Here is a 19,408-nt window from a genome sequence, read left to right as displayed (position 1 = left end):
AGAGCTTTGAGACAACCCTTTTTTTAAATTTGGCCCAAGACAATTTAAGGTTTTAAATTTGGGTTCCCCAAAATCTTAGTGTGTACTAAGGGGGGGCAAAGATTTTTGGCACGTCAAAAGGGGGAGCCCGGGAGGGGGAGGTTTTTGGCACGTCAAAAGGGGGGTGGGCAAAGATTTTTGGCATGGTCGGGGGGGGGGGGGCAAGCGATTTTTGGCAGACCACTTTGAGAATTCACAAGAGCATGATGCGGGGATCATATGGGATGGGAGCAGGGCTTTTTTCAGCACTAGAGCGTTTTATTTAAAAGGCGCACATTGAATGTGTGCCAAAATCGCTTGCCCCACCTCTCGGCTTGCCAAAATTGCTCCCCCATAGTGGCAAAAAATGTACCCCCCAAAAAAAAACCCCAAACAAACTAAAAACAAAAAACTTGCTCCATTGCACAGCCTCGTGTGATTTCTTTAAAAAATGAATAAAAAGTAGGCCTACAAGAAAATTTCATCCGATATCCGTCACAGGATTTCAATTCCAGCCCCCTGTCCCCCCCCGTGTCTGAAGATGAAGTGGTGCTGCACTTTGAAAAGGGACTGCGCAAAATGGCGAATAAAGGTAAGTAAAAAGCAGAACGAATTGAGGACAGAAAATCAACATTTTATGTGGTTTCCAAGACTCAGATGGAAATTAAATTAAGACATGACATTCAAAATAGACTGAATAATTTATTTATTGTCGATTTAATGTATTTTTAGAATAATTTAAGGCATAATAGATCTTGGGAAAATTGGCCTATCGTCAATGATCGTGTACGTGTATTGTTAATTTATGACTGCCGAATTCATCCGGCATGTCCGGTTTGTGTACTAAATCAGTTCGGGGGCACTGCTAATTCAAAGACGTCTCTGATATCAAAGACTCTTCAGTGCCGAGTCACCTGACAGTATCATAATTCAAAGACGTCTCATAAATCACATACTCCCTAGTCTCAAAACCCAGCCGCAAACGATATTGTGAACGTGAACTGGCTTAACGGGAATAATTTTGTAGTAGGCCTAATCAGCATGATCACAGGGTTGTAGCTAGCCCAAGTGCCTGCTAGCTCCTGCTAATTTTACTAGTGAACGTGAGAAATCGGAGAATGCTAAAAAAATGTTGCTCTTTTTCATAATTGAGCTTAAATGCTGCAGAATAACTTTGCTCCCTCGACGACATTTTGCAGACTTTCAATTCTCCGGACACATCAAAACTGTTTATTGGTTATTTTCGAGCACATATTTTTTACAGATTTCCAACTGAGCCGCTGAATTTTAGTTTTAGGCTTAGGGAAACTGGGGTAATTGTGGCCCCTTTTGCATTTTTACCATGTAATTCTTTAAGTATGAACTGGAGAAGTAAAATTTCTGCATGAGTGGATAGAGGCAATGGGTACCTATAAGATGTGATAAATATAATTGGAAAATATATTGCAATTTGCATAATAATTAACATGTTTTAGGGGCCACAATTACCCAAGCGGGGTAATTGTGGCCCCTGAACAAAATAAAGAATTTAAAGAGTATTGTGAATCCAGTTCTTCCTGATAACTATTAATAACATGTTTTACAGTCATTGCGATAATTCTAGGCCATTTGGACTGGTTTATTTACCAGAAAAGGGCATTTTAAGGCATTTTGTAAAATACTTGTTATTATGCTAATTTTTGCATGCCGAAACTGCGGGCTGATCTGACTGTTCATTATACTTCCTTGTTTTGACTTGAAAACATACTAAATATGTCTTTTTTGTTTCAATAATGACCCCAAATGGCTAATTTGATTAACATATAACAGATTAATGACCAAAATAGCTTTTTAGGGGGTCAGATGCAAGTAATTTGCTTTTAGACATAAACAGGGGCCATATTTATCCCAAGCCGGGTATTACATAATATGCAAATTTAGCTCATTAAATAAACAATTTTTTAATAAAATTGTTATATCAATGGGAACTGTTATGATTACCTTTCATGTCAAACACATACAAAATAGTCAGTGATACAACCAATAAGTACCACCCCTATGAATAAAAAGTGGACTTGCCACTTTTTAGAGCCATTTGCGATGTCGCTCCACTAATTAGACCCCCCTCGTAAAATTTTAATGCTATTTCAATATTTTTTTAACCAACAGTAACATAAAGACCACTCTTTCATACAATACAAAGTTAAGTCACCTAGACCAATGCTTAGTATAAAGACACCCTGATAAAGACAAAGGGGCCACAATTACCCCGGGGCCACAATTACCCCAGTCTCCGCCTATATTTAATACTCGTGCTCAATTCAGCTTAAGTTTATGCTTTTCTGTTTTGCTTGAGGGGGATGTGCTATAATAGGCCTATAGTCATTATATCTATGAAAGATAGGCTTATAATTCCTAACAGATTTCCTACGGACCTGACTTCTGCATGGGTATGAACCTGCTCAATTAGACCTAGGCCTATATGGATAAATGCATATATGTCACGATTTAGGACAGAAAAATTTAGACTCACTTAATATAAAAACCGAAATCTTAAAATTTGAACGAAAAAAAGTCAAAACCCAAAATATACAAATGCAACTGCTTCACTTCCAAACTCGGGTAAAACCAAAATATCAAAACCGAAATCTTAAAATTAGAACCAAAAAATTTCAAAACCCAAAATATACAAATTCAACTGCTTCAATTCCAAACCCGGGTAAAACCAAACGCGCCCACTACCGAAACTTGCTTCCAATATAAATTTAACTCTCCCGATGCTAAGACCGCCCACTATCTTTTTAGCATATATATAGTAAGAAGAGAGAGTGTTGGGTAAAAGTACAATTCATGCAAAATTAACCCGATTTCCAACACTTTTACTATATTCACAAATTAGAATAAGATTCTTCAAATTCGACACTTTTCCATGTTTTCAACACTTTTACTATTCCATACAGTTAGAGTATATTACATCGCATATCATATGCACATATGCATATGACATATTACATTTGTAATTTCAAAATCGACACTTTTCCCGATTTTCAACACTTTTACTATATTCACAAATTAGAATAAGATTCTTCAAATTCGACACTTTTCCATGTTTCCGACACTTTTCCTATTCCATACAGTTAGAATATATTACATCGCATATTAGAATAAGATTCTTCAAATTCGACACTTTTCCATGTTTTCAACACTTTTACTATTCCATACAGTTAGAATATATTACATCGCATATCCTCTTCCAAAATCCAACTGCTGATTCCACCAATTATCATCTTCAAAAACTTCATGAGTGATTGCATTTTGCTAGACTTCCTCATTTCAACTGCTGATTTACACAATTATTCTCCTCCAATTTTTCGAATATGGTTACTTTACACTACACAAGTTTTGTTTTTTTCATCAAAGCCTATTTTCAAGTTTCTGTCCTATATCATGACATGTATCGATAAATGCAAGTTAGCCTTTTATTTTTTGACGGAGAAGGGTGCCTGAGGGGGATGTGCTCCCTCAGAAGTTGGAGAATTATTTTCAAAAAGTTATGAAAGGCATAATAAAGTCATTTGGTGTAAAAGTTTACACTTATTATTCGTATTATTTTGGGCATAACAGATTTCAACGGACCCGACTTGTGAGGGGAATATTATCCTCAAACTAAAAGCCAATTGGTGCATCATTTTGCATTAGGCCCCTATTATTAACTTATTTTTCCGACCATCATGATTAAGCATAGCCTATATGTAACCATGTCATGATAATGCATAATATGTATTTTAGAATGGATTTCCAGTGGATGCGACTTCCCGTCACAAATTTCAAGCATGAACATAATTATGATGCGCAATGACTCAGAACGTAGGCCTACTGTTCCTTGTTTCTTCTTGTTTTCTTCCTTGTTTTCTTTCCGCTTTTCCCCCTTTCGTTTGCCTAAAAATCCCCGGATATTGAAATGAGCCTGAGTGGCTGTGGCAAAACAAAATTTTCAACCCAGTTTTGCTAATATTTTGTCCTGATTTTTGTAACATTTTCGTTCCGGTATTATTGGCAGTTATTTTATATATGTTTTCAGTTGTCGGGTTATTTCTTTCAATTTTTGGGAAATCAGACCGAAAAAGTGGACCTTTTTCTTTTCCCTTCATTTTCCGCCCTTCAATTTTTGTAGGGGGCACTATACTGCCCCACTGGCTATGCCCAGGCCCGTACGCAGAGTGGGGCCGTGCGGTGAGGCAAAAGTCCTCAAAAAAATCCTAATTTACGACCGTAGTGAGCAAAAAAATATGTTTTTATGCTTTTTAGTCAAAAAAAGGTCCAAAGTTTGTGAAGAAGGTCCACTTTTTACAAAATCGCTCCCTGGAAAAAAAAGAAACACTTTTTAAAAATCAGCACCCCGCAAAAAAAACGGGCCTGGCTATGCCACTGCTCTATCACTCCCCTTCCTCTCCCTCCCTCTCCCTTCTCTCTTTCTCTCTCTGTCTTTTTTTTTTTTTTAAGACCCGGGGCTGCAGGCCCCAAAGCCCCACTCCCTGGGCAGTGGACACGCGCCTGGTTTACCGTAATTTGTTGATCTATTTTGAGCCACCTAATCATAACATAACCCTACCCCTATCAATAAAATACAAGTGTCCATATTTCTCGAATTCATCCCATGCACGTGTGCAAGAGTCAGGCCACGAGGTTAGGCCTGAACGTTTCCGTAGGGGCCTACCATTTTTCAAGTCATTTTTGAATATATTTTTGAAAAGTTGCCGCCACAATGCGTGCCAAAAATCGCTCACCTCCCCCTCGTTGACTGGCCAAAAATTCATTGTTCCCTCCTTTTTTTGCCTTGTCAAAATATTCACTCCCCCCATGACTTGGGATTTTTTGTTACTTCAAAACGTTGGATATGGCTCGATTTTGCCAATCTAAGTGTTTTCTGGGACCATTTGTCAGAATGTGCACAGATAGATATGATGTTTGCACAGGCAGATATTTGCTAAACATAGGAAAGCATATTCCGATACAGTCACCTTCTTTCCGATATGCTGCATCTAGCCCCAAACTGTAAAAAGACGACGTATGTGATATCACAGACCCCGTATGTGAAATCACTGACCCGTCTTTGATATCAGAGACGTCTTTGAATTAGCAGTGCCCCCGAACTGAAATAATATGATATGGACGATCTTTTCACACAAATCCACATGGAAAACCTGTTATGGTCTATAAATGTATCGATGATTGAAGTCCAATTTTCAAATCCTTCTATTGTGTCAATTTATCATTCCAGAAAAAAGGTACCGTAAATCAAAATAAGCATATAATAATTAATATATATTAAATCTGAGCATGATAAAATCTTTTTTTTTTTTTTTTTAAATATTTAATTGGTATAAAAATTAGGCTTCACATTGCCACAATATTAACAAAGAATAGATAGAAATTGGCCTCAGAGAGCATCTAAAAGCCAACATTTTGGACCCAATATTCATAGGCAGATATTGCCCTAGACTAGACTCGCTTGCCAGTCCTATATACGCCGTACCTATGTATATTGAGGACTGGCTTACGCCATTTTGGATGTCAATGGGAAATACACACTTAACGATTTGCGCCAGTTAGAAACTTGAAAAAAAATCTTTAAAATTTCATCAATGTATATAAAAGTGGTACCAACCGATTGTGCTTGCTAATTTAAGACTCGGTTGAAACAAAATTAAGGATCGAAAGCATTTTAGTGTCCAAAAAGGCAAAATTATTGTCAAAGTTCTGCCGACATCGGCACCCTTGCGAAGGGTTCAGAATTCGAATCGGGAACGAAAATATCCGATCTTTGCGATCTAAAACACAAAATTACAACTTTAAACATACTATTGGCAAAAGACATTATTACCAAACAATACAGAATAGAAAATTTGACATCATTTTCTCAAAATATTGAAAAAATTTGCTCACTAGACATCGAAAAAAGCACGCAATCCAATTCCCGCTCAAACGCTGTGGAAAACTGAAAGTGCGATAATCGTGACTACCCTAGACTCATGGACTGCGGAACTCAGTCCTCAATGATAGTCAGTCATTTATCTTTTGGTCGTTATATGACTATCATTTGAGGACTGAGTTGTTATAATATATTTTCCGAGGAGCAATTTCAGACAATAGCTGGGGATTAGTGGGGCAGAGGTTATCTATTGAATCCTTTCGTGACCACTGAAGCATAGTCAAGTCTGCCAAGGACACTCGGCACAAATAAAGACCATGTCAACTCTTGACAAAAGAATGCATGCATGTCAGGTCATACAACACCAATTTGGTGTTTGTTATGACACCAATTTGGTGTTTGTTATGCTCCTCGAAATTAGTACCTTACAATCTATGTCTGTGTGTGATACTTTGCGTACAAAAAATGACATTGCGATTTCCCATTTTTGGATTCCCAACGTAGAATAAAAATAATGCAGATGCTACGTTGAATATCGCTCATTCTACAAAATCCGGTGCCAATAGCCTTTTTTCCATTCTTTGGTCCACAAACACTTTGTCGAGCATTTAGGGCATCAAATATGTTGTTTTTCTGGTAGAACTCAACGAGATCTACACGGACATATATAGTTTTCCATACTTTAAATGCTTTCTTCAGCCTGATTAACCCTTGCAAAGGCTCAAAAATCACTAAAAATGTGTTTCCACTGCTCAAGTGTCGCATCTAACCCTGAATATTTTCTTTGAATAAATGCGATTTCTTTACATATTTGTTGTTTTTTAATTAGATAACGCACCATCATATTGATTATCAACATTATTTTTTAGTGATTAAAACGTCTTTGTGTAATTCTAAACTAAATTGCACTTTCCACCAAAACGCTGTGAGCTACGTTACCCCTTTTTAACACACGTTATTGGAAAGAAGTAAAATAGAGGTACCGGTATCAATGTAATTTGCGGTTTTTGAAAGGATACACTCATAGGTTTTTAAAAATCACAGTAAAAATTGTGATGCTGTAGCATTTTTGGCATAGAAATGTTGTAAACATTGAAATTTCGACCGACCATGTTAAGATTGGTGAGCTACGTTACCGGGATTCTATAGTATGCACTTGTATTACATGTACTTCCTAATAATATGTGAAAGCTACCAGTGGTCGAACCCCATTTATATTAGAATTAACCAAAATCACATTAAAAACATTAAAAACCAGTGAACTACGTTACTGTGAGCTACGTTACACACTCATTTACTCATCTTCAAAACTTCTATGAAATGGTGAAATCTGTTTTACATTTCACTCAAGTGATCTTTAGTTTGCTTTTTATGACCTTGGATTGAGTAAAACCAGCCCATTTTGTAGTCGGTAACGTAGCTCACATTACATTGAGTTTTAGTGTTAAAAAACATCATGACTTCCTGAAAGAAAAATATGCAAGTGGTGTTGGCAATTTTTTACATCTGAAAGTAGGGATACATTTACTCTTAAAAAACACAAAAAGCAGGTCTTTTTGAACAACTTTTATTTTTTCAATTTTTATAGTGGATTGGCACCGGATTTTGTAGAATGAGCGATATGCTGATTTTACCTCATGTCTAAGTCCATGCATGCAACATGCCCAATTTTCAGGACGAAAAAGTCTCATTTTGAAAGTAAAGTCATGGTGTATGGATGTAGTCATCTTTAATCTACCAAAATATATGTTTTTGGGCAACTATAATATTTGGGGAGCACAAAAAACAATTAAGTTTAATCAGCATGTAGGTCAAAATTTTAGTCAAAATCAAAAGCGGCCTGTTTGATCAGGCATAGACTCCGCTTACTGTTATCGGGACTGTTATTTTTTCAAAAACTATGCCCTCTATCGACCTAGGTTAGAAGCTGTTAGATTAGATCATATATTATAGTCTCTATTTCAGCTCACTTGTTTATGAATGAGGAAAATCCAGTTTGGAACCGAGACTAGCAATATTTAACACCGTATTAACGCACGTAAAAACGTACGCGAAAACGTACGTTCCATGTGCTGCGTTTAGAAAATCGCAATGTCTCTAATGTGTATGTTCCAACTTCAATTTTGGATTTTCCAGCCTAGTACGGTAAATAACATGAAACAAATGTGATTTGCTCCCACAAAATGAATGTAAAGTGGCTGCCGAAATGGTGTTCTTAATTTAAGGCATTGTACAAAGTAACTTAAGGAAAGAATTGGAGGATGTCCTGTAAGGACCATTGACAATGTTGGCCATAGCCGGTATCGCAGAGCAAAATGCTACTCAATTTTGATCACTTTGCTACACAATTTTAGAAATGTGTAGCAGTTTTATGCCATGACTCAAACAGTGAACTGTGCAAATGTAACAAAAATGATAATGCTACCCATAAAAATGTCTTATGTCCAACCCTGACCGTCAATGTCCGGATTTAAAAAAATCAATACCGTATTGTTTGTTTTAAACAATCCCAAATGCCTCCTCCAATTTTTCAATTAAAAATGGACAAAAATGCAAAAATTTCAATGCCATATCGTGTGAGTAAGCTTAAATCTTGCACCAGTCATATGCCTGGACCAGGAGCTAAAATGAGCTTCTGGTCCCAAAGATGGCTCTTGGTCCTATAGTTTGTAGTGTAAAATATTGGACACACCAGGAGCCAAAACTTGGCAACCATGGGGTAAAAAAAGCCTGGGTGGCAGTGGGTGCCTGGTTAATATAAGCCTTGGTCAACGTTGATCGCTAAATTGCATGGTCAAAACCTATTATGGTTTAAATTTCCATCCAGTTCATTGCCATATTATGGTAGAATTTCACTAATTTCATCACTCTTGTTTGATGATGCACTTACAGATGTAATTTCATTGTATTTACCGTAAAAAGATCATACCACACGATTCCGTGTGCGCCGCCATCTTGAATTTGAACCCAGACACTGACTGGGTGATTCTTCTGAATTTTGCCGCCGTTTTGAAGCTTTTTTCACTGAAAATTCACTTCTAATAAACTCCCCCCTTGTGGACAATGCAATTCCCCCGGGGCATTTATTGCAAACAATACGGTACATTGGCCAGTCCAGTCCACTCAATATCGATATTAATCAATTTTCCTCATATCTTTAACTACATTCCATAAATTTATGACAAACCCATACCTTTGTAATAGGATACATGATGCCACTTTGACTCACAAATGCACCAGCCACCTTCCAGTGTCTTATGGAGTGCTAGATGCCAATTGGACTCATAAATGCACCAACCACCTTCCAGCAACTTATGGAGCTCAATTTCAGTCCCCTTTTCTTGATTTTTCATTATCAGCAACTTGGGAGTACCAGTATTGATTTTCATCAGAAAGTGGTATCAGCGATATTGATGTTATTGGATTGTAGATTTATTGATTATTAATATTGATACATCGATGGTCCTTAATTTGTGTTGCAGACAACCTAAGCATAGATTCAGCTCGTCCTCCATTCCTTCCATATTATGGACAATGCCTTAAACTATTATAATAAACTAATTAATATCAGTTTGTAAATTTGTAAACCTGTAATTTCGGATAAAGTTTTGTCAGCGAACCCGATATTGCCCAAGTTTTATTTTTAATGATAAAGGTACAACAAATATTTTTGCCAATGCCAGCATATTTTAAGCTTGAATAGTGAATGGTAACAAAATTAAAATTGAACAACATCCTAATTTTCATGCAAAAGAACGATTTCATTGTCTTTATGAACACATCATATTAGTGCATAATACTATTTAAATGATTGGCATTCACATTAATGGTTATATCTCATCTTTCTTGATCCTTTAGAAATGTCCGAGTGGATGCTGTTCTTCCGTGAGGCAGGAGTGCCCGCGGGACCAGCGGCCAGTTATGCCAATACGTTTGTAGACAACCGCATCCATAAGAGTATGCTGTTAGATCTAACCAAAGAGTACCTGAAGGAGATGGGTATTGGAGTGATGGGAGATGTTATAGCTATATTGAAACATGCTAGAACGGCACATTCAAAGGTAAGAGTGCTGGAATTTTTTTCGGGGAGGAGGCATTGGGGGGGGCAAAGTGAATTTCATGAGGGGGGGGGGCAAAATTGACAAATTTTACGGAAAATTGCCGCAAAAAGTAGGTATTTACATAATTTGTGGGGTTTGCCTCAAAAGTGGGGGAGAGAAAAATATTTGGGGTGGGGTGTAAATGCCCCTCGTAGCACCGCCACTGGACTGGCTAGTGCTAATTATTAGTTCACCTCAAGTTTGGTAGTGATATCAATGCTTTTTCGTGGTTGCGCAACCATTGTAGGTGTGAGTGTACGCACGATTAACTTTGCGAGCACGATACAATACGGCGACCAGTGAAATGCGCACCTACGTCACTACCAAACTTGAGGCGAACCAAATCAACCAATGTATGTTATTAAAAGATAGGATTTTATTTATTTTCCATCGGACAACAAATAATTTAAAAATGGGTGTAAATATCAAAGCTGCAGCTAAAAGCTAATCATCTGATAATCAGCTAATTGATTGAAAGTGATGTTAGTATAATTTTGTTTGTTTATACTATTTAGTTTGAGAGAGATCGACCAGCTTTAGATGTTCTTCCTAAACCGGCAGATGGCAAGGTGGAATTGAAAAGAAAAACTACAGGTGAGAACAGGACTTTTTTGTCATTTGTAAGACTCAAGAATTTAAATTAGAGATTATTTGATAATTCAATCTTGAAAGGAGTATAATTGTATCAATTAAATTCAACAAAAGTAATTAAAAAATAATTTTCAACCAAACAACCCCAAAATATGGGTCTACAGGATGCCTTATTAAAGATTATCAAAGCATGTTGAACTGATTGTGAGGTGAGAAGGAATGGTTATATTTGGAATACACTTAATATTATTGATTGTCTTGTTGTTATGTGTGTCTTGATATAGAGACTTCAAAACAACCTTGCCCAAAACCACCTCGTGAAACTAGTGGTCGGAAGATCGCCACTTTGCCATACCAGGGTAAATTTAAGAATGATGCTAAATGTATTCATTGTAAAATAAAATGACAATTTGAGAGATGTATTAAAATTAAATTGCAGTTAATAACTTAATGTGCAGGTACTTTATAAAATGTAAATTCTTACCTAGTACAACATGTGCAGTGAATACCCCTGGTAGTTATTGATGGTAATTAAGAGCTCTATAGCCTCTTAATAAGTCGAAGAAGTTATAAAGGTATCACAACACTGGTTATATGGCCTGATTGGCAGCCTCATCCACCTCACTTTTCTCTCAGTCAAAATATCAGTGCAAGTGCCTTAGACAGAAGGAGTAACAACTGTCTTAGCACCCTATTTTCAATGCACCTATACACCTAAATTTCATCAAATGTCAATGTGAATAAATTACCTTCTTAACCTGACAGTTTCGGATTATGATGATTTTGACTTCAGGTACATTGTATTTTGAATTTGTATGCATGTAAATTCCCATTTGTAACTTTCATTTCATAACTTTAATAATTGCTCCCCCCCCCCCCCCAAAAAAAAAGATTGGACTTTTAATGCCATGTGGTGCTAATTATCTCGAATAATTATGGTACAGCAAAGCTTCAAATGCTTTGTACTAGACTGATTAAAAAACATGGGAGAGGAGTGGGGATGAAGGTCGCTCTGTCGAGGTGAAAACTTACAACTTTGCAAATTTAATGTCAGATAGATGGCTACTAAAATTGATGCCTTATTTTATGCATCACATGAGTAAATAATTTTGTTTATGTATAGTGTATTTAAGTTGTTGATATGCAGTTTAGAAATTAGGCTTATTTCACAATGCACACTATGAAGAAGTTAACAGTAAATATTGTGTAATGCCATGTGCATGTGTTAAATAAATGCGGAATTCAAAAAATATTTAGAGTACCGGTAATAACAAATTGAAAATGACAGATTACATATTTAATTGTAGATTTTAGCTTATTTTTTACCTTTCTAAGAATGAATGAATAAGATACTTGTAAAATCTGGCAATCATGTTATTGTGTCTCTTATGTGCACTTGTTCTACCATGTACAGCTGGAAGTCGTATGTTGGAACATTACTTGCGTAAAGAAGGCGTAATAGAAGGCGGGAGTGAATCCCCAAGTCGAGTTAAAGTATCAACAGAGATGGCAGCTAGACTAGGAGCTGTCCCGCTAGCAGGTGGGTTGGTACAACTAGAATTGTAGCCAAGTTTAGGAGCAGCAAGAGTAATTTGTTGTTAAAATTGGTGTATCAATACTGCTGTATTGGTCTTTTTATATAATCAAAACAAAAATTTCTTAATTTCTTTGTATTGTTTCTGCAACATGGAACTTTTAACATTCTCCGGCTTGTTGCTGTTGGTAGTGTACCTGTTGTTTGCCTACAATGTATTCTGAAGTTAAATACAAAATGAAAAGTGAAATATTTTAAGGTTGAAAAAAGCTTTCTGAAATCTAATATTGTAGACTCTGGGTCAGTAGAAAGGACATAGTAGGAAAAATATAATAAACAATGAAAATCAAGGAAGAAATACAATCATTTTGTATATGAATATCTGTCAAAATAACAGCTTTAATTCAGGTGTCAAAAGCACTATATAGTTGCTGCCACGCCAGTCTGCTTTTCTTTTTGTGAGTAGATAATTTGTTACATCATTGGGCTTGCAGGAAAGCTTCATTATAACACTTCATGCATCCAGTAGGGAAATATTTGTGTATAGCTTTTCCAACCTAATGCGTCCTGTTATGCAAGTGGTGTAATTCCATTCTGATTGTCCATGAAACTTTGTCATCAATGTATTTTCTTGCTTACAATAATCAATTATTTCATTGACAGGTACAAAGAAGAGGCTCAGTGCTCCAGCAGCTGTGGAAGTTGTACCAGTAAAGCGTATCAGAAAAGTAGATCCAGCAGAAGAAGGCGCTTACATAATCAGTATGCCTAAAGGCATTATACCACGTACACAGAAAATACTACAGCAGAAAAGAGGTAGGATGAGTACACATATACCTATTCTTAAATCTTGATTCCCAATGATTATTTACCCTATGTGGCCCTTTCTTTTGGTTTCTTTGTTTTCAGCTTTTTTCTCAAACACTGCAAGGGGCATGGATTAGGAAATTTGCCATGAAATGGAAATGTGACGGCATTATAAATAAATTCAGTTGGTCTTGTGGTTTTTGATGTCACACCTAAAGATCGTTGTTGATTTGGACTGTGTATCGTAAAACAAAATCACAAAACCTCTTGGTACTTGTTGAGTAAAGACCTCTTAGTACTTGGAGCAAAACATTTAACTTTCTTGGAACCTGTACAATAAGATCCTGGTGTTGAACAAAAAGTTGCGTTATAAAGAGACGGCGCGGCCTATCTGCTGTGTCTTAGCAGTCAATGCGAGACATTAAATATTAAATGCGAGGATCACAGAGGATACATGCCTGAGAAAAAATGTTTCTTTAACAAATTAAAGAATATGATAACCTTTCCTGAGCACATCAGCTAATTTGCTTTATCTAGGTTTTACAATATAAAGCTGCGCACCATGATTCTAAAGTTGCATGTTCGCTTAGAGAATAAACGATATGAATTTTTGTTAAATATTATTTTAATAACTATAAACTATTTTTTAAGTTACCGTCATAAAAACTCCCCTTATTATAAAATGAACGCAACTTGTTTACAACTTCACATATTCTGTTGTGCGTACTGCTAGCGCGTTCGCATATTCTGCACTAGTCTATGCATACAACGCGATACATACGCGCACCTCTACGCGTTATCAACACTCATGATGATGTGGGGTCGTCTGCAGCCTGATAGACTACACCACTCCCGCTGACTAAGAAGTTTATGTAATGTAAACTCATGGATTGTTGGATGGCTCTGAAGTAAATACTCCTGTTTTATTATTTATTGTCATATTTTGTACCTATTTTACCATGTTGTAACTTTGTAGGTGCATCTCCGGTGGCAAGTCTTGGTGTTTGCCCGTCTTGGTGGTGGAAGCAGCAGTCCTGCTGGAGCAACAGTGACTGTGAAGAATACTGCAACTGCTGGACAGGTAAATTTGCAAGTTTGTGGGATTTTAAGATTTTTAAATAGTATGAGTGAATATAATTATTTGGTCATAGCTTTCCAGGAATTTCTGATTGACTATTGGAAATCAGATAAGCAGTATATACCGATTCCAGATCAAGGAGGATGTATATTTACAAAACTCAGTTTATGAATCCACTGTGTTCACTTTGTGGTGGGTAGGTCACATTGATTCTTACATCAGTAAAATTTATCATTTTTTAAAAGTCAAGTGGTCCTAATGCTGGTTTCATGCTTTCTGCAGCTTGCGGTTGAGTGCTGTGATGCTTTATCATGCCACTTTTACTTTTCTGCAAGCAGAATGACACCGCTGAACAGTAGCGGCATGATTCTGAAAGCCAATGTTGCCGCTCTGTGCTCATTGGCTAAAAATTGTATCCTGTCATGATATGTCAGAGCGGCACCGCTCCCATGTTGACTTGAATTCAACTTATAGCGTTTCAAAGAGTTGAAGTGATCGATATATTGGCTTGCCGCTGGTCACTGTTACCATTTTTGGTGCGACTGTGCAGTGAAACAAAATTGTTGTCAGAGTGGCCAAGTATGAAACCAGCATAAGACTTATGTTACTACTTCTGTGAAACTGGACACCTAGAGGACCTAGAGGAAATTCTAACATGCAACTTTGCAAGTCGGGTGTTATTTTTCCCCAAAATTCTGAACCATTATTTTGGTAATAAATTTGAAATATTTTGTAGATTCATATATGCAACAAACAGAATGTTTCAAAGGTCCATTCTAAGGTTTTGGGGCAAAGGTAGGAAACATGCGTGAGTAACCAACGCTTTTTCTCTGTCTTGTACATGTCATAAGAATTCTAATATCATGCCAAGGACAAGACCCAGAGTATTTACTGTGTGACTTGTTTCATGTGCAAAAGTGAGGACACTGTGTTGGTTGCTCAGGTTACCTTCTTAGGCTCAAAACCGTGGAATGGCTTTCAAATTATGTGGACCTGTGTTATAACGCCAATCACTTTAAGCATCTTTAGTCATCTTATTTCCTTCTTTTGTTCCCTCACGCAGGCCAATGTTTTCAACAGACTAGGTGGTGTGCCAACACAACCACGTGAGAGATCTTTATCGGAGGGCTCGACAGGATCTACCCTGGAGTACCAGGGTGTACTGAAACCAGGCACTGCTGGTAAACAAAGTGGACCCACAGTAACCGTCACGTTAGGTGGCCCAAAGGCTGTCACTATCCCAAAGCAAACCCTACAGGACCGACTGGGCATTCAGAAACCTGAAATATCTACAACTACTTTAACGCATATGGATTCGGTGACGGTGAAACCATCGTTGCAAGCACGTCTTGGAGCTCAAGGAAAAACGCAACTCAGTACTTCAAACACGATACAGGTTCGTATCGGTGACAAGTCTCCGCCAGCTATGCAGAAGCGGCTTGGTACTAATATGTCAAACTTGATACAGGTGCCGATAATGGATAAACCCGCACCAGCTGTAAAAAGCCCGGCAATGCTGAAACGACTGGGCACACAGACCACTGTAAAAAGCCCAGCAATGCTGAAACGACTGGGCACACAGACCACTGTAAGAGTAAACAGTCCTGGTCTTCAGAAGCGTCTCGGCATTCAAGTGAAAGCTCCTGGTGCAAATTTACAAGCACGCTTAGGTGGACAGAAAAAAGTAGCAGTTGCTTCGCCTAAGCAGACTCAAGCAGTAACTACTTCCCCAAATGTTAAAAAACTGATCATAACAAGACCTGCTCACAGTATACAAGAACGTTTAGGGGCTCAAACAGGCATGAAGTCACCTGCACAGAAAACTAGTCTAGCTGACAGACTTGGAGGAAAAGTGAGCACAGCATCCGCTGGTATTTTCTCAAGGAGTTCTCCACAGAGCATGACTGGCATGGCAAGTGACCGAGTGGAATCAGCAGGGGTCATGAAAAGGTTAGGAGTACCAGTCAGTGGTGGTGGCGGTGGTGGTACCATCTCTACTTCGCCTACAAAAATCACATTCAATAGGTTAGGATCTCAGAAAAAAGAAATTAGCTTAACCCCATCAGCAGCAGCTACAAATAGGACTAATGTAAGAGAGAGGTTAGGTGTACAGAAAGCAGAAGCTAGCTCTACAACTCCATCACTAGGTCTCACTGTCACTACCTCTGGAAGAGGTGTCAAGACAGTGCAAGCTACAGGTGGGCCAAGTGTAAATGTTGCCTTTGACAGCGGCATTTCAAAGAAGGCACGAAGGAATCGCAAGAAACAGGCAGCTGCCAAATCTGGGGTGTTCAGTAGACTTGGCACAGCTACTTAAAAAGGGACTGGTCTTGAAAATGTTAGAATGGCATCTATATTTGATGTCACTGGTAACAAGGTATTACATGGAGTGAAATGATAACATTTGATTTTGTCAAAGAGATTGGTCTTGAAAACTGTAGAATGGAAAATACATTTGATGTCACTGGTAACAAGGTATACATACATGTACGGTAGTGAAAGAATAACCATTTGATTTTGTCAGAAAGGAGAATTTTTTGGGACAGAAGATATTTTTTTCTTCTTTCATATTGTAATCATGATAGGAAAACATAGTCTTATCAGTTAATCAGGTTTATAAAACTTGGGTGTGTTTGGTTGATTTGCATGAAAAAATCTTAAAACAAGCGATTGGTTGGGCTCTTTAGAATACAGGCATTAGAGGTTGCGGTTTTAGAAATGTTGGAAATTGAAATGGATTGAATTGTAAGAAAAAAAAGGATTTCATATTAGTGACCTGCTCTCACGACTCTTTTGAGCACAACATTGACCAAACAACTCGGAGATATTACAGATTTGAAATTATTATTTCATAAGCTTTAAAAGCATACATGTTGGATTGCTCCTTATTTTGGTCTTTCAAATAATCAATATTTCCTCCAGTAATTCCTTTGTTTTGTATTGAATTGTGCCTCGTTTAATGAACTGTATCGTATGTGCCATGGCGACATAGTACTTATTGTGTGGGAGCAGGTCACATTTTGTATTACATAGTTTGATTATTGTTGAGTTAAGTTGTTCATACTATAGATTTGATAAACAATGAATTATGAACATGTGAATTTTGTTGAGTTTTAAAAGTTGTAAAAAGCCAAACAGGAGAAATGTGCAACTTGTAAAAAGTTTGATAATATGTTATTTATTGTTTTCAATCCCTCAGGGATAAGCAAAACTATCTTGCATTTTTTAAGTAGTCTCTAAGCACGGAAATGTTGTTGAAGTACTGATATATTTAGACCCTCCCCCATGAATTTGAACCAATCACTGGCTTTTGATTATTTCGCACTTTCCATTTGTTACAGTCAATTAGTATTCTTTAAATTGGCTATTCCAGTTGATAACCATACACCCCTCTATGGAAGACATGGCCTTAATCTTCTACACCTACACGGGGAGTGTGTTACGTTACCTGGGAACCAAGGGAGAACATTGATTGGTCACCCCAGGTTAAATAAGAAATAAATAAATAAATATATACCTGAATGGGTAACTCCATTTGAAATCAATACTCCTTATGTGGGAGATTAAGGTTGTATCTTCCAGAAAGTTGTATGTACTTGTTCATGAAATACAGAAACATATATATGGTCTCATGGAACACAGCACCAGACCACAGATATTTTCCTGTATTTCAGGACAACAAGAAGAAAGGAGTAAAAGTTTAATAAACATGAAATGTATATCTTCCAACTTTGTTGAGGGATTTTAGTTTGTTATCATACTGAAAAGTAGACCAATATGTTTTTGCTGTTAAATAAAGTGCAGCCATGTTGCGCACATAAGGATATCGCACATGTTACATTATGCATCCACATGCATGGGAGAGTATGCAGATAATATCTAAATTATTGCCTGTCTGTGTTACGTCATAAATAGTCATGAGGAGAGGAGTATGTACATGTAGGTATTATGGATTTTTATCCAAGTGATGTTTGACCAGTGAGATTACAAAATTCATGTCAATTATAAGATAAAGTCATGTGCTCTATTTAAGGATCGAATGTGTTGTACAGATCTTTTATGAGGGGGGGGGAGGGGTACTGGGTTATGATTAAAAGTAGGGGAATGATTAGGATTAGTGGACATGAAAACTGCTTAAAAGTGGTTTAGCCATGTTTTTAGGCTAATTGGGAACAAAATTAGTATTTACTGATTAAACATTTTTAAATGTTTAATCAGTAAATACTAATTTTGGTTTAAAAACCTATATATATTTTTCAAATCAAACTGAAATAGTCATTCAATTATTATGTAATAATAATTCAGTAACAGTACGTTTTTGTTTGCCCATATAGACCAGTGCAAAGACAGCCATATATGGCATATTGTTTGTAGCATGTCAATTATAATACATGTCCTAAGCAGTGTGATAATTGCATTAGATTACAAGTGTGGACCAGTTTTGTGGACCAACCCATCAGGGTCATAGCAAGGTCTAAATATTTGGAGCAGCCATCACAATTTTATTTATTCATTTATGGGAGGGGGAAGCAAAATAAAATTTCAAACCATTATCATGTTTCAAAGAAAAAAGTAATCAACTTATTCACAAATTGGATTACCCTGGCTGCTACTGTTTCCTTGCTTTCTACAGGTCTGAAACTCATTGTTCCAGTGGAATCATGACATGACAAACAACTTAGTAGCAAATAAGCATTATTGGTAATTCATGTTGAAAAACCTGTAACAGGTATTTTATATTACAAATGAAGTTGATACAAAAATAGCTTCATATATCTCATACCTCTGTTCCAAGTAATGTGTAACACAGAAGTGTTTTCCATTGACGGCTACAATCTTGGTCAACATTGATGCCAACATTAATTCTTGTTCCAGTATTCTTTGCTAATTTGATGCATATGGAATCACACCCAAAAATAACCAATACAATCCCTCCATATATATCTGTCTTCCATAATTTCCAGCTGATTTATGTTGGCTATATTAAAAGTTCCATAGCTAAAATTGGTAATAGGTTTGACCAGTTTCAGTTTATTTCACCATTTGACCAAGATTGTAATGTCTGTTAGTTCTTATATCGACTGCTCAGTGCCAGAAGTGTGTAAGTGCAATAGCTGCCCTGTAAACATTTCGGCAATTTGCACATAGTGTATTGTACACATGGCAGCTACACGTAGCAGCTATTGCACTTACCCACTTCTTGCACTAAGCAGTCGAGATGTAAGATAATACTTCTACAAAAGTACTACACTTTTCAAATAAAAAAGACAACCTGTGTGTTTTGGCATAGTTTTAACCTTTGTATACACATTACTTGTATTGTTGAAATTATGTTAAAATAAATTGCTGCAAGTGTTTTGAATGCGTAT

The 19,408-nt window shown here is 37.0% G+C and overlaps 1 protein-coding gene across 1 annotated transcript; it reads left to right on the top strand.

Moving 5' to 3' along the window:
* The first annotated feature begins 556 nt into the window (after positions 1-556).
* Positions 557-17,294, top strand: LOC140152223 (uncharacterized). Its single transcript, XM_072174525.1, has 8 exons — positions 557-610; positions 9,788-9,990; positions 10,545-10,623; positions 12,035-12,160; positions 12,818-12,970; positions 13,064-13,080; positions 13,938-14,042; positions 15,103-17,294. The coding sequence occupies exons 1-8, from the start codon at positions 598-600 to the stop codon at positions 16,354-16,356; spliced, it is 1,950 nt and encodes a 649-aa protein (XP_072030626.1). The 5' UTR covers positions 557-597; the 3' UTR covers positions 16,357-17,294.
* The last annotated feature ends 2,114 nt before the right edge of the window (positions 17,295-19,408 follow it).

The sequence above is a fragment of the Amphiura filiformis genome, chromosome 5 (genome assembly GCF_039555335.1).
Source record: "Amphiura filiformis chromosome 5, Afil_fr2py, whole genome shotgun sequence".
Lineage (NCBI taxonomy): Eukaryota > Metazoa > Echinodermata > Ophiuroidea > Amphilepidida > Amphiuridae > Amphiura > Amphiura filiformis.
The sequence above is the reverse complement of the archived record's forward strand: the minus strand, read 5'-3'. Positions and strand labels throughout refer to the sequence as shown.